We start from the raw sequence: 17,345 nt of genomic DNA, 5'->3' as shown, positions 1-17,345 counted from the left end.
TTTAGATCGCTGAAAACTGTTCTAAACCTTTGGTTTCGGAAGTCGTGAATTTGTCTCAAAGTGATCTCTGTTTATCCCTCATGCTGTGATACTTGGGCAATATTTTAGTTCTACAATGGACATCGACGTTAGTAAAGAGAATATTCAGCCTCTGAGAGGTGGTAGGAACCTCACGCAGCTAGGCACTGCTTTGCAAGCTCAGTCGGACTTGGACGCTCAACGACAGCTTCATTTGCAAAAAGAGTGAGCTTTTTTGTATTTATTGTCTTTTTTAGTGCTCAACGCTTCTTTTTCACTCTTTTCTACCTTCCTAAGTATATGAAACACGCAATGTAAATAAAATTTTAATGGCAACGTCAGTATTTCACTATCATAATAGTGGATCAGCTGATTGCACCATACGTAGTGTATCTTTGCTTAAACGTTGTCATTTTGGGTGCAGAGAACATGAAGCAGCTATCAGGCACTACCAGGGCCCAGATCCACTGGATCCTTGGTTCACTTACATCCAGTGGGTAGAGCAGTGCTTTCCCAAGCATGGCCATGAGGGTCACATTGACAAGCTCATTAAGGACTGCTTGCAGCTGTTTGAGAAGGATGAAAGATATTTTCAGGATAGGCGGTTTGTGAAATTGTGGATTAAATATGTAAGTACCATTAGAGACTTACAACTGTGTAATGAATCTTAAATATTTTAGAACTGGACATTTTTGCAACACAAAATTGTATGTGCGTTAATGTTTTAATTCAATTATTTTTACTAATTTGGTTATTGAGTAAATAATCGATATAACAAATATGAAAATACAAAAGTGTAATATAATACTTTGTATTACACCATTGTATGTTCACACTGGTTATGCTATTCATACCAATTAATCTTCAAACTTGTACTTATACAATTAGTCAAAGAATTATATTTTATGCTGTCTATATTGTAGATTGACTGTCTATCCAATCCACTGGAGATATACCAGAGGTTGTACAATTGTGGTATTGGAATTGAATGCTCAGAGTTTTATCGAGCATGGGCGTGTTACTGTGAGGAGTCTGGGGATTATAAGAAGGCAAATCAAGTATATGTACTGGGATTGCAGGCTAAAGCTCAGCCTTTGGATGAATTGGAGCAGGCTCATATGTAAGTTGCTTGGTCTATCTAGTAATTAGATACAAAATTAAGTAACAATCAGGGGAATAATGATATGGTGTCAATCTGTTATTGATTAAGGTGAAATATTACTATTGTATAAAAAAAACCAATTATCGTACAATGCATCACATTGTTAAAAAAAATGTTATGATTTAAATCACATTCTTATCCTGACCTGTTTAATTGACAATAAGAATTTTTGTTTTTCATTTCAATTTCTGTTTTAGAGAATTTGTTAAATTGTATATTGCAAGCCTGGATTACTAGTAAACAAGTTTTAGGAAATGTTGTTTCAAAGAATTGTGAACATCTTCCTAACTCAAGGACATAATTCAACAAAATGTTATAAGACATTATGATACATAGTCTGGTTGGGTGTTATATCTTAATATAATTAATAAAATTTAAGAAGGGAGTTTAGAGAGGTAATATTGAGGCTCAACCTGAATTGTAAGAAATGATGTAAATTATAAATTGATAAAGAATTTGTTGCCTATTTGTGAGACATATTGCAATTATTTTCTCAAACATAAACTTGATCTAGTGTCTTCATAGTTTCTTATTATTTAATCTTGTTATGATCAATCAAAGGTTTACACACAATCACAATCATAGTGACATTACAAACTTACTACATCTTGTATAATCTAACCTTCAAATTTAACTTAACAACACTGTATGGTGTATGTATTGTATTATTCAACAGAAACTTCCGAAAGTGTAAACACATTGAATAATGTATGATTACTTCATAATTTATATACCAGACATTGTTGTGAATTAGCTTAAGATGTTATTTTATTATTCCTTGCAGTATTACAATGTGAAATACATACTGGATATTAAATTTAAATATGTAAGGCACAGTTAAATCTCTAGTTGTTTCATTTTATCTTATTCTTGATACAGACAGCATCACATCAAGCTACATATGTTGCACTGGAGGCAATATTTAATTAAAGTGTATAGCTAGATGTGCTGTTGACATACAATAAACTACTATTTTTAATATAATGAAATGTAACATCTGAAACTTAACACATTTTTTTCATTCCTTTATTGGTGAAATGACAGTGTTTCCTTTTATTTTGTTGTCAATGTCCATGCTGCGAATAAAATAAACTAGTCCATTAAAATTCTATAACATGGTGGAGGTTAAATTCTATCTTTTCACTGTTTAACAATTTAACCATAACTACTTTTCTCACCAGGAATTTCCAGCTGTTTTTTGCTCAAAGAATGTTACATGATGACTCACCAACAAAGAGAAAGGCAGCATCTGCACTGGCTGAAACAAGATTGGCTTTAACATCCCTTAAGTCTTTCAAACGACGTAATATAGCTGTAGTGCCAGTGCAAAGAGTTGGTGAGAACATCAGGAGTGTTCTGCCTGGAGTAGTAAGACAGCAGCATCAAGGTTTTGAAAATAGAATGCCTAATTCTAATGTCATGATAAACGTGTATGAGGTCAGTCTTATTCTTTTAATATTGTTTAGACCATAATTTTTACTGTCACAAGAAAAATGAAAGTATACCAGTTGCAGTTTAGGAAACTTATGTTTGTTGGTCTAGTAGACCACGCAAAATAGGCGCCTTGACGTCGAGTTGCGGACACTAGCCCGTTACACCAAGTACCAAGTGGTCTAGTAGACAAACTATGGCTCTACTACATCTTTAGAATATAGTATCTAGCTTTCAAGATTTAAATATTAACATATTTGGTTACATTTGAAATAGAAATGCAATTGTGATAATGTTGAAATAATAATTATAAAAGATATTAAAATTAAAAATGTATATTTAAGGACGCCCCGTCTACATCTCGAACTGTGATCCCTGTCGCAGAAGACCCAGGTCCTGCATCCATAGTGCAAGCTTGTAGCAATGTTGAGAATGAAAAAGAAGTTGGTATTTGGACAAATCCCAAGACAAAAATGGTCCATAGCAATGTAGTGCCCCATCAGCCATTGCCTTTTACACGTAAGTATTATTATTTTGAATTATGTTAACAAGTATGTGTGTGATTGATTATGGACTCTTGATATTGGTGTATTATTAAAAATAGGGGCACAATTTACTTTTTTATAAGGCAATTGGGTTCAATGTAGGTTAAATCGGTGTATTTTTGAATTGGTTATTTAACACAAAAGAGTATTTTTTTGTATTGGGTGTGTCCTCACAAGAGCCTGTCCTCACAAGAAAGTAAGACACAAGCAGGAAATTTAAAATATGTGTATATTTTCACGTGTACAATGTTCCGCGAGCAGTATATTTTTTACGAAAATAACAACTTAACAGTTCCATAAGGGCTTAAGTTATGAAGACTATATATTATATTCTCTTAGTCTAACTGCCCATTTGACCTCCATCTCACCTGGTGTAAATACACCAAAATATGCATATTCACTCTCGCTTTGAAAACGCCTATACAGTTATTGATACAATTGATGAAAATATAATAACTTAGAAATTGTGAAGTAAAAATTTCGAATCATTAAGGTATTTGCGGCTCAAAACAGCTTTTGTTTAGGAGATCGCTATGTTTGGATATACTACATTAATCACACTGCAAATGCGGGTTGTGAACTATAAATATCCACGGGATTTGTGAACTCTTTTAGATAAACAGGGTTTCTCACGATATTTGCCATTATGGATTAACGCATTCTTTTCAACATAGCGTTTGATCGCACTCTAAGGAACTACATGTGATCCCTGGTTCGTGTCCCAGTTGATAGAATTTAGCAAACGAACTTTAAATTAGTTTTCTTTTTTTTTTTATTAAAAAATAAGGACATTTGGATAATGCTCACTTAAATAATGCCTATTGGGTACTACATGTGATCCCAGGTTCGTGCCCCACACTTAAATAATGCTTATTCACTCTCGCCTTGAAAAGGCCCAAGTTATATCATTCAGGGAACAAGTCTGCAAGCAGGAAATTTCACTCCATAGCCGTTCGCCACATTTTCTTCTGGGCGCGTTTTAGTATATAGTCATAGTTGATATAAATTTTTTTTGGTCAATAACAAAAAGTCTTTTAAAATAAAATGTAACCTTATAAACATACGCATTCCTGCTTTTTTATATTCAAACACGCATTCATTTTTTTTTGTTGACTTCAAGAATGATCTGGCATTTAGTGGTCAAATAACCGTTTTAAATGGCAGAAAATAGAGCACAAAATTCTCTTTTAAAAACAATTAAAATTAGTTAACGTGTTCGACATATCGGAACTTACCCTCACGATACATAACTGAAACATCATTAAACAATTTCAATATTCTGAAAACGGGGTGGTTTTTATGATATCTCAACAAAATATTTTGTTACTAAGCCGCGCTTTAGTTAGTAGACGGCAAAAATGTCGTCATATCTGATGCTTTTAAATGTTTTCTGCCTGTTCATGAATTTAATTGTGTACGAATTTTAATTGTTATTGAAATTGGCAACAGTTTATCAAGACGAAGAAGACGTGTTACGATTGTCGGCGAAGCACATGCCTCACTGCGTGGACGATTTGACATTTAATGTGCCTCTATGTGTACCTGATCCTCCCGACCCAACTAAGATTCCTTGTTATAATAAGTCACAGGTAACTATATAATTTACTTTATAACACTTAGGGCGCTTTTCCATTATGACGTAACGTTTTATTATATACCGTATATATATACCGTTGGACGACTGTCGCGTCTAACCTGGGGGTCTATTCTCGATGTCCGTCTGACGTCCGTCCGAAACAATTAGTGCCAAATAAGCAATACTTGACCAAATGAAAAGACGCGTGATGCGAATGAAGCTTCATTGGTACTTGTCTTTTAATTTTGTCGAATATTACTTATTTGACAGTAATTGTTTCGGACGGAGATCGAGAGTAGCTCCCCAGTTCTCATATCACGAAAATCTGTCGTAACTGCGTTGTGGACGTTTATTTTATCGTTGAACGACAATTTGTCGATGCACGTGCAGACAACGATAAATAGAACGTGATGACAATAGTAGCTGCGACTATCTGCCGTCACACTTTTTATCGTGAACTACAGTTAATAGTGTTGTACTATATATATGAACAACTTCATTTAAATATACAAGCCACGACACTTTAAACTGCTCGACTACGCGCCCTTAATTGTTTAATTTTATGATCACTGTCTATTTTTCGTTCTCGCGTTTTATTAAAGCGCCGCGCATACGTGGACATTTCAGAGTCTTGTGTTGGATACAAGCAACCAGCTACTAGTAGTGTCTGTTCTATTTTCATACATTTAATATGAAATCGATCACTATATGCGTAGATGCAGACTCTTTCCAGTAGGATCCACTGGACACATACACCGATTGCCAATAAAAAACTGTTCAATAGAACTAGAAACGGATGTCGTCATGGTTTATTAACCGATTTCAAAAGCGGAGGATGTGTATTTTTATTATTTTTATAACCGACTTTTATTATGCTTTCTTTTGGAAAGAGGGTACCTCATTATTGCTCCCATTTACATTTGTAATAAAAGAAATATTCCACCTCTCAGGGTGGCAAACTAGGTGATGATTTTAAGTCGGTTTTTTTTCTTTAAAAATGTTATACTTTTGCCTGTGAGTATTGACGGCGACGATATCTGCGTCCACGTATAATCAGCACAACAAGCAAAAAAAGTGTAATTTAATCGACGTCTGTCGAGACAATGACAGAACACTCGGGAATTCAAGCACCGAGATGCAATTAGCGTTACTCATGTCCAGAAGTAGCTACCAGCGACTGCGTCCGGTTACCGTTACCGGACACAGCAACCAGGTTTTCCTGTGGTGGTATCTTACGTCGATAACCTAAAGAGTCTACGTTTGCGTAGCGCTTATAGCGTGGTGACTTGCTTATATTTCATCGTCACTATTGCTATAAGTGAGTCACCACACAAAAAAGGCACGAAATTGCATTCAACCGTGCAGAAAAACCTTTATGTCCATGTAATAAGAGCACGTGCGAGTGAGACATCCATGTCTCTTGTTGTTGGGTCAAGTATGTTCCCATTGAAGTTATCCATGACGGGACTTCCAGTCTGAAAAATCCCGTATCATGTACTATAAAAATTTACTGGTAACAGGGTGATATTAATTTCAGTTTTTTATAGGAATTTGGAGAATAAGTTTACTTCGATATTTGTCGCTATTTATTTTTACATTAGACCGAATGTAATTAATGGACTATAATGACGCTTAATATGCATGCAGTTTCGTTTATGAAAATTCACTTTTGCATTATAAATAGTATAGAACAACAATCGATTTACTGGGAACTTGTAATTACGAAAATTAGTTAAGTGTTCTGAATTTTAGTAACATAAACTGTTGTTATGGAGCAAGGCAATTGTATTCTTTATACTTTTTAGGTTTATGTTAATGATAAGGAATACAGTTTAGAAGAAATAAGGTCAAGAAAATATAATTTGCAAAGAACTGCTAAGACTGAAAAACAGGAAACTGTCCAAGCCCAAGAAAATTTTAGTAATTTCAATGAAACTATGGCCCAGTGTAGTGCACTGGAAACATTAGCTAATTGTGCATTAGACGCTGAGCAGGATCATTTAGGACAACTTATGCCTTTAGCTATACCTGCTTTACAAAATATTACTAAACTAACAAATATGCATTCGCCCGGTGAGCCAAAGGTGCTAGTAAATCTTGATTCCAAGGAGGTTAGTGAACATTCTGCAAAGAAAAACGACGATAGTCAAAAACTTGGCATGCCTGATAAAGAGAACCAGGTTGGTGCCAGCAACAATAATTATGGGTCTGATAATGGTGCAACGAATTATGGTAAAAGTAATTATGTGGAAGATTTCAATAGAAGTTTGATGAGCAACTTATTGGGTGATTCTGTCACTGTTAACACAAAGGAAGCTAGATGGGAGTTGAGGAACATTTTCAATGATAATGGTGAGAGATATTTTTATATAAATACGTTTTCGTTACACAGGGCGACTTTTAGCAGCGATGCAAACGCGATGCGGCAACGATTGCATCGCTACACTTACGATTTATTGGCGATTGCATCGATGCAAATGCGCGACTGCATCGATACAAACGCGCGATTGCCTCGATACAAACTCGCGATTGCATCGATACAAACTCGCAATTGCATCGATACAAACTCGCCATTGCGTCGATGCAATCACCTATAAATCCTAAGTGTAGCGATGCAATCGCGCGTTTCTATCGATGCAGTCGCGCACTTGCGTCGCGTTTGCATCTCTGCTTAAAATCGCGCGGGTGTGTTAAGGTCGACGATTAGCGACTGCATCGCGTTTGCATCGTTGCTAAATGTCGCCGTGTGTAACCACTCTAAGGGTAGGTATTCTTTGTTCGTGTTAGAAATTAAGACATTGAGTTATTCATCAACAAAAGGTAACATATTTTTAGTAGCAATAGAGCTCCTTGTGAAAGCGTTCGTCCAAGGAAGTACTACCACCTCATCTATTTCTGCCGCCAAACAGTAATGTGGGCATTATTGCGTTCGGGTTTTGAAGGGTAGTAAGGTGCTGGTGAAATTACACGCACATGGGACTTGTCAACTTGTGCATCAGGGTGACGGATGCAGTGGCAGTGCCCTTCAAATCTTATTTTATTTTAAATTTAATTAAATCGCAATTAAATTTTTGATCGGCACTGCAACTTCTTTGGACATGCGTGTCGCTTACCACGAGGCTCACAGCTAGTTCACCCCGTTTACTTGGTATCACATAAAAAAAAAAACAAATAAAAAGTACCAATTTATTATGTAGTTTATTCATGACTAAAATCTAGTAATGAGCAAACTACATATTTAGTGTTCATTTAATAAACGCAACCGAGTACTTATTAAATTATTTGCAAAACAAAATAAAATTAAGTTTTTGAAAATTAATCAAACTGAATTTAAATAAACAATTCCTTTCATAAATTTAAATATAAACTCGAAAATTAAAATAGCTTTTATTAATAGTATAGAATTGTTTATCTTAAGTGATGTTAATAAGTGATATTTTTCGTGATTGATGAGATTATTGAGGCCGAATGTTCATATATCCGGCCACGTTTCTGGCCGAATATACTATTCTTTTGTGACAGTTACGTGACACTAACGATTATTAAAAAGAATGGATATGTTCCCAGAACCCACAATGGTTCAAGAACCGACAATGGTACAACCAGTTGTACAACAATTTGATGCGCCACAATTTGAAATTCACGAAGACCGCTCAATGACTGTAGCTATCAACACCAAGAAGAAAGCTGAAATTCCTGATGCTACTAATCTAGCACTGGTTGTACCAGAAGACAAAGAAAATGCAAATCAGTTTATAGTTCCTGTTGCTGCCGCACCACAGGTATTTCAAGATTTCCAATTTGGGAGCAACACGCTTATCGATATCGCCATCTTCAATACAATACAAATATTCTTTATTGTACACTAGGACAAATACAAAATAATGCAATAAATAAAAAGACAGGTATTAAATTGAGGGCGCAACAGAATTCGTATTTAAAACACATATTGCACATACGTCTTCATGTTTTTGTATAGTTCGTTTTGTGTCTGTTTAATCTAAACTACGTGTTTTTAAAACTAAGTTTTAAAGTAGTAGTATAAGAATCCAAGTCCAGAACCTAATAGCATAATTTTATTGAAAATGTAATGTTCCAGGTAAATAAAACTGCCTATTACGAAGAACCTTCCTGCACCCAAGTATTCAACTTCAATATTAATGGTGCTAGCACACCAAACATGTCTCAGTTCAAGAAACCCACAAGCTACATTGATCAGTCGAAATATCCATCTGTGCCAAAATTTTGCATCGACGAAAGTATTATAGAGCAAGTAGATCCCAGTGTCGCAAAGAGAGAAGAAAGTTCCCGCCAGCACGTGACAGATCAACATGCTACTGTTGATAACCAAGGTGGTGGACTTTCTGTTATCATGGAAGCGACGCGGGAATACAATAGGTAAGTTTTATTACATTACTTCTGAGACAAAATTATGGGACCTGTATTAATACCTGTACGTAATTAAATACATAAAATCTTTTCCAGTAAATCTGGGTCTACCAGTTCATCAGGTCAATCAACGAGAACTAATGTCACTGGTTATACAACAAATTTTGACTCCATGTATAACCATGATCCTTCACAGCAACCGACTACCTCAAAAAGAACTTCCATTTCTTCCCAACCTAGATTAGCTAATGGACAGTTTGCGAGGGCATTCCCTCAAAAGCGTGAACTTTCGGAACAAAAGCCGGTTCAACCCTCACCCGTGCCTTACCTTCATGATCATCAATATCAGAAACCTGTGTCCTCGAACTACAACGGATATTCGCCTCAGCAACCTATGCAACCTCACTACCAACAAAATTATAACTACCAGCAAAGATATGGGACTAACCAGATTGTGAGTCAGCAACAACCAGGTTATGCGAGTCCTAATCCAAATGCATACCACAGTCCCCAACATGTTGGTATGCAAAGTCCTCATCACGCCGGGATGCAGAGTCCACACCACGCGGGGATGCAGAGTCCACACCACGCGGGGATGCAGAGTCCACACCACGCGGGGATGCAGAGTCCACACCACGCTGGAATGCAGAGTCCTCATCATTCTGTGCCAGCAGGTTTTCAAAGCCCAACCTATTCGAACCAAATAGGTTATCATAGTCCCGGTCACGCCATGATGAGTCCTCAGCACGCATATGGGCGGCAAGATTACAACTATCCGAATCAAACTGAAAGGCAACACATATACGCCAATCAACAGCAGCAACAACAAGCGCAAGTGCAGCAACAACAAGCGCAAGTGCAGCAACAACAAGCGCAAGTGCAACAACAACAAGCGCAAGTGCAGCAACAACAAGCACAGGTTTTCCAAAGTCCCCCACATCAATCTCAGTATTCAAACGCTCAATATTATCAGAGGCCTAGTCAAGTTGTCGCCTCCCCCAATCAGGGCTACAACCCACAACAAAACTACCACAATGTGCATAATCAGTTTAACAATGCTAACATGTACACAAACACTAGCCATAGTCATTCTGGGAACCAAAGCTACAACGTCATGCAAAATTCATATCAGCAAAGACAACAGCCTAAACAAGTTGAAAATGGTTATAGTATGCTAAATGCGAATAATCAATCGTTTCAAATTTACCAAAGCCCGCAGCCAGCACAAAACAATTACCGAAATGTACCAGCTCATGGTGTTGGTATGACACCAGAACAACCTCAAATAGAACAGCATATGAGACAAGTGATTCACATGGACACATCTATGAAAGCACATGAAGCTCACATTGACCAAGCCGGGAATAAAATTAGTCCTCAAAATAAAAACCTCCTTCCGCATAAAAATCCTACTGCGGCACTTAGAAATGTTAGGCATGATCAGCCCAATTCTAAACAAGGGCAAAACTCTTCTGACATTGGGTTTTCCAATCAGTTCCTTAATTTCATATCCAACAGGAACGAACCTAAAGACAACGCTAATACTCCTAAATTCACCAACAGTCCTAGCATATCCCAAAAAATGCATAAAAACCTGTACGTCTCCAGTCCTGAGCAAGCTCAAATACCTCCTTCTTCTGGGATGTCTGACTCTGACAGCAAAGATGGAATGACAGCCCAGACCGTAACTTCAATTCAATCAGCAAAAACTTCTCAAATTGTCGATAAACAGAAAGAGATTTCTAAGAGGCAGTTAGATTTTGAGCATAGGGTAGAATTTCAATCTGAAGATAGTAGGGATTCAGTTAGCAAAGAGAGTAGAATCTCATCAGTGTACTCAAGACAATCCGACATGCAGTCTGACGGGTATGGTATGGATGTCGACAGTGAGAACTCCATGGAGTGCGGAGCTTTTAAATCTACTCACTCCATTTCCCTAGTGGAAACGAGTGATATTCCTAGACCGGCGGATATTGATTTTCCGGATGTGATTGATCCTTTCAATAAAAAAATGCTGGCTTCCTTGCTAGAATATATTAAGTTTCCTAATAAAACTCATGCTGATGGCTACGTTGAGATTCGGTCCGTCCCAAAACTTCAAGTCGGAACTGTTTTCGGCGTGGGTGGACACAAGTATTCTATAGAAAAACAGCTTGGGAAAGGGAATTACGGCGCTGTATTCTTGTGTATGGATCTGCATACTAACAAGTCTGTTGCTGTGAAATACCAGAAGCCCAGTCGACCTTGGGAGTTCTACATTTGCCAAGAGATTAAGGCGAGGATAAAGGATCCTTTTATGGTAATATACTTTTTTCTACTTTTGTGTACTTATTATAAGTTCTTGTGAGGAGAGACATTTTTGAGTGTGGTTTCTGATTTAGCTTCCAGGTTACATGGACATTACCACAGCATTCTTAGGCGACAACGCAAGTTTGTTTGTATCGGAGTACTCCAAGTATGGCTCGCTATTGGATGTAGCTAATAAAGTGAAAGTGGCGACTACAAAATGCATTAACGAGTTTATTGTAATCTTGTTAACATCAGAGATGCTGTCTATAGTCCATTATTTGCACAAAGCGCAGATAATTCATGCTGATATCAAACCTGACAATTTCTTGTTGATGCAAATGTGAGTATTTTCATAATGAAAAATGATGTGTTACCAATTGTAATAATTTTATAAGAGTACACAGTTTTTAGGTTTTCGCGATTATTACACATGGAAATGAATGTATTTTTTTCGTATCTAAATCTGTCAGCCATGACCATGGGATCTGTAAAGGGCCCGATACTGGTTTCTTAGAAAAAAAAAACAACGCAATATAGAAAATACTTTCTTCTTTTTTAGGTTTATATGTTTAACTTCTTATTTGGGACTGTTTAAACCATTCATTTACGCGCGTCTAGATTTCTCTGTCGTCGCTTTTATATTCCGGTTCCAAAAACTATAAATTGCTACTGTACAAATACTCGTAAGTACGACAACGTAATTTTGTTTAAAAAAACTTATTATACTTTACAGACCTGCACAAGAGTGGAGAACTCCATCCCTGCAGCTCATCGATTTGGGTTGTGCTATAGATATGTCTCTTTTCCCTGAAAAGACTACTTTTAGAGAAGTAAGTATAGGAAGTATATATAGGACAAGACGGCTTGCAGAATTGTAGAGTGATTATTTCTTTGTAATTTTCTGAAAATACCTACAAACCATAATTCAATCACATTATTTGCCTCGTAAGTGTGATGTTGCTAGTGGTCTCCATTTCAAATTGTATATATTTTACGTTTTCAGCTAATAGCAACAGAAGGCTTCACATGCACAGAGATGCGGGAAGGTAAACCCTGGACGTACCAGACAGACTTGTACTGCCTGGCCGGCACCATCCACGTCATACTAATGGGCAGCTACATGAAGGTCGCTCATCGATTAGGACAATGGAATATTGACAAGAAATTACCGAGGTAAATGAAATAATTGGACGTGGTTAAGCAATAAGGATCCAATCCACAAAATTATCAAAAAAAGAGTTATATGTACCAAAAGATTCCTAAAGTCTAACCTCTTAGATCACCAATAAAAATCCAACATATAAACAAAAGTTTTGAAAATAAAACAAGAGTGAGAAACATTTTTAAATTTCAAACTGCCATATCTCGGAAAGTGAGTGGATGTGCATTGGGTCTTTTTTTAACTACGTCCAATTATGCCATAGAATCATAGAATGCTATAATTTTGAGACAACTAAGTTAGCCTAGTCTTTATTATACATTGCACTATAAGTTTCCGGAACTGGCCACTTACATAAACAATATTTAAAAAGTAATTACAACATTAGAAAATGAAATAGTTTGGTTGTAGAATAAAATTTGTTTCATCTGACTGTCACTTGTTTTTACATTGTGGCGTCATTTTAGAAATTGGTTGTCTTCGCCATGGATTTAAGTTGTGAAAATTTTCGTAGTTTGATTTTCTACGATTTTAAGTGTAATTTAACAGCTCAGCCGAGATTCGCTCGGCTTCAAACCGCTTTTGGCGATGAAGCACCATGCAAGACAACTATTTATAGATAGATTGCAGAATTCAAACGCGGTCGTGTGAATCTCAGTGACGAATTTCGTGATGGTCGCCCGTCCACTGCTGTGAACAACAAAAATATCGATGCTGTGCGCCGTATGATTAAAAGAAACAGGCATGTGACATACCATGAGATTCGGGCATCTTTAAGTATAGGCATGAGTCAAATACAATCAACACTACACAAACATTTGGGTGTGAAAAAGCTGTGCTCTCGGTTGGTCCCACACTATTTGACTAAGGCTCAAACATCCCAAAACAAAGCAGCATTCGAGCGTATATGTCTTTCGAGATGAGCCGAAGCCAACCAAAGTGGCGCGCGTGCAAAGTGCCTCTAAGCGAATGATTGCTTCTTTTTTTGTAAAAGTGGACACGTGGCTACTGTTGCTTTGGAGATCGTTGTACCGTGAATAGTGATTGGTACACGACCATTTGTTTGCCGGAAGTTATTGACAAACTCCGTAAAAATAACCGTAAACGCCGTATCATCTTGCACCACGATAATGCCAGTTCTCACACGGCCAAACATACAAATGAATTTTTGAAGGTGAACAACGTTGACCTTATGAGCCAACCCGCGTACAGTCCCGACCTGGCACCTTGTGACTTTTATTTATTTCCAAAAATTAAGAACCAGTTACGTGGTCAACGATTTTCATCACCTGAAGAGGCTGTCGAAGAGTATGCAAAATATGTTTCCGAGATTGTCACGGAGGAGTGGCATAAATGTTTTCAAAATTGGTTCATTCGTATCAAAGAGTGCATGCTAACGGAGAATATTTTGAGAAACATTCCGGAAACTTATAGTGCGCCTCACGTATATAAATATTAGTATTTTTTGGAGTAATGTTTTCGTACGTATGGAGTCGGTCAAGGCAAAATCGAGGCCCACATTCTGCCCTGCTTATTATAACTAACTTAATCGAAATTTTTAGCGAAATTGAGTATTTAACATTTCTGAAATCAGCGGTACGAGATCTACAACCCCCAATAAGCGGTTTTTTTATATCTTATTTAGTGTCATTGTCAAGCAAAACCAGCATAATTAATATTTTTTAAAGAAAAAACTGAGTGCCAATATCGCGAAAGTTTTTTTTTTTGAAATATCAAGTGATAGGACGAACAAGTTGTGCGCCTGGTGGTAAGCTACACGCTTGTCCATAACAGTTGCAGTGCCACTCAGAGATTTCGAATTGCAAAATTATCGAATCGCAAAGATCTGAAGGGCCTGTAATTTCACCAGCACCGTATACCCTTCAAAAACCGGAATGCAGTTATGCTAACATTACTGCTTGGCGGCAGAAATAGGTAATGCAAATGCGTTAATTATGACACGAAAAGGAGGGCAGCGTAAATTAACAAATTACGTGTAAAAAAAATTACAAACAGAATTATTGGCATTTTTTTATTGCAGCGTTTATTGTTAACTTGGTTCAGATCAGAACTTCTCGTGTTTGCCTTTATCGTAGACGTATTATCAGAGTTTTATAAGTTAAACGCATAATTTTCCAGGTATATGAAGGTGAGTCTATGGGACAAAATATTTACAACACTGTTGAACGTGCCAGACTGTAACAATCTTCCTGATTTGATGGATCTCAAGAGCGAAGTGGACAGCGTTCTTAACGAAATCGACAACCTCGCATCACAACTTCGTAACTTTGCTAATGTGCTTAAATCTAGGTAAATGACTACCTATACTACTTACTGGCCCTAATTCAGCGGCGTAACATAATATTCTAGTTGTGTGCAACATAAATATTGCTAGGTACGTATTGAATGAGATCGGGCTTAGTAATGACCCTTGCTGGGAGGCCTATGCCACAACTTTAATTAATTGGTAATATAGGTGTTACTAAAAAGTCTAATGAAGGTGTCGGTTTGAACAACTTCAATCAGAAGCAAAAATCTATGTATAAAAATATATAAGAAAATTTGGGACTCTTTTATAACACCTGAATTTGTTAGCAAATATCATGTGAAGAGAATTGTACTTTATTAAAGCCCATTTTCTCTATCAACGATTTCGCCAAAAATATTATCGAATGTCGATAATTGATGATAACTAAATCTGAGCTCTCCTTTTGCACATGGTTTCTTTTATCTTTGTTTGTTTTGTATTCATTTCTAGGGTTGTAATAACGTATATTGTATTGAGAATCCTATTTATTATTGAAATATACACTGATGAGCACTGTAAGCTTGATAGTGGAAACAGTCTCTTATTTTACTCCCTGTCTGGGTGTTCTGCCTGTACAATGACGGTTACACCACTGACCAGATGTATTTATTGCATTTAGAAACAGCGATTGTAAAAATAGATACATAATGTGTTATTGAATAACTGAATAGAAATACAAATTTTAATTATAAACGAGTTTGATGAATTTCAAATGTTGAATATCCTATTGCAAGGTTGCTTATATCTTAATTATAAAAGCCATAAGTATTATAATATTTGATATTGCGACTTAAGTAACATACATTGTTGTGTTTAGTTAAAATGTGATATTGTGATTTTAGTTTTCTAGAAAATGAACTTCGCTTAGATATTAACTTGTTAGCGTATTAATTAATTAATGTTGAATCATTCAATTCTTTGGTTTCATTTATTTTTGTACAACATAATAAGACTTGCACTCTTCACATTTCTTGTTTGAAATAATAAAGATACCTGGTTGGAAGTCATCGTTTGATTGTTCTCCCTTGATATTTTTGTCCATTTAGTATTGAGTAGGGTCAACCTCCAGAAAACAATTAGTGTACACCATCTGTCTGTTATTCATTATTATTCCCACATTTCCCATGGTCTAAAAGACGACTTTTTAAATGGGTGAGCCGATTTTCTCTGGCAACGTTACCGGCGGCTGCGGTCAGTTGCACACTCCCATTTCTATTTGGTATTTTTGACCTGGCATTTTGGACATCCTTAATCGTAATTAAGTTCCTTAATCTTAATTGGTATAATGATACTTACAAAATATAGGTACGCCTTTGTACTCTGATTTTTTTACTACATTTCCCTCCATGTGCGCTCTAAAAATTTATGTTGTTATTCTACTAACATGCCTCATTATTATAATGAAGGAAACACGGAAAAATACACTAACCAAAACAGGTAAGAATTGAGAAATTCAGATAATATATCTATATCTTTTTCTATTGGAGTGAGATTTCATTCAGAACCTGTGTTGTTCCTCATCACTACGACCATTAATCTGCCGCCGTTAGTTGAAAGGGCGCATGTGACATTTAAAAACAAATAGTTTGTCACAAGCGCCCTTTCAACTAGTAATCATAAGAGAACAATTTCTGCCTTAGAGGATGGAATCCGCTTTTAGTTGGAAGTTGGCAACAGCGGCAGAATTGATCTATTATGGTTACTAGATACAGAACTGATGGATTCTCCTGGCTTCGGCTGCTTTGACGTCCTCTGGTTGTTGCGTGTGCCATCCCATCTATGGAGTTTCGTACGCCCATCTTCGACCTATCGGTGTGCCTACAATAGAAGGCAACCTAACCTTCCAGAAAAGGCGTTTGGTTCCCAGTTTTCCCTGGTTGGAAATGTTTGCTTGGGGAGCATGTCATCCGACGTAGGTAACTCCCAGAACAGGATGTTTGAGAATTGAATCTTGGTTTGATCTCAATGTCTGGGAGAGACATCTAATTTTTTACCAGACTTCCCTGTATGCCCTAAGCCTAGAAACTGACCTGACCTGGCGGCCCTAAGGGTCTCTCCGGGTTTAAGGGACATAGCCCCGTTGCGCACGCGATATGCTCTATAGACTGCCCAAGTGGTTGCTTGGTTGACTTTGGCACTCAAAACAACAGAGGTGAATGTGACTATAAGCTTTTCAATCGTCTTACAAAACCAGAGTCATCTTTGATTTTAACCCACAGCACTGTCCCGCCGTCATTCAACTGAAGATAGGTCCTGGTCATGGCCAACTGTGTTCCAGTTACGAGTTTGATCTAGTGTTATGGCAAGGTATTTGACCTATGTGGAAAAACCTACAGCCATGCAACTGAGGATGGTGTCGACTAGATTGTCTACTTGCCGCTTCCTCGTCTTTTCTGCAATTATTAGATCGTTATATGGGCGTGACTATCTAGTACCTTCTCCATTGTCTTTAGCATAAGAAATCTGCC

At 37.0% G+C, this 17,345-nt stretch overlaps 1 protein-coding gene across 1 annotated transcript; it reads left to right on the top strand.

The window, feature by feature from the left end:
* Positions 1-12: 12 nt before the first annotated feature.
* On the top strand, positions 13-15,834 carry LOC113231716. The gene is made up of 14 exons (XM_026466197.1): positions 13-243; positions 443-647; positions 942-1,138; positions 2,362-2,617; positions 2,956-3,130; positions 4,606-4,745; positions 6,538-7,084; positions 8,300-8,514; positions 8,832-9,130; positions 9,218-11,420; positions 11,503-11,750; positions 12,144-12,240; positions 12,414-12,583; positions 14,709-15,834. The coding sequence occupies exons 1-14, from the start codon at positions 116-118 to the stop codon at positions 14,881-14,883; spliced, it is 5,055 nt and encodes a 1,684-aa protein (XP_026321982.1). The 5' UTR covers positions 13-115; the 3' UTR covers positions 14,884-15,834.
* Positions 15,835-17,345: the final 1,511 nt, after the last annotated feature.

This window comes from Hyposmocoma kahamanoa, unplaced genomic scaffold (assembly GCF_003589595.1).
Source record: "Hyposmocoma kahamanoa isolate Upper Pololo Valley unplaced genomic scaffold, ASM358959v1 66, whole genome shotgun sequence".
NCBI lineage: Eukaryota > Metazoa > Arthropoda > Insecta > Lepidoptera > Cosmopterigidae > Hyposmocoma > Hyposmocoma kahamanoa.
The sequence above is the reverse complement of the archived record's forward strand: the minus strand, read 5'-3'. Positions and strand labels throughout refer to the sequence as shown.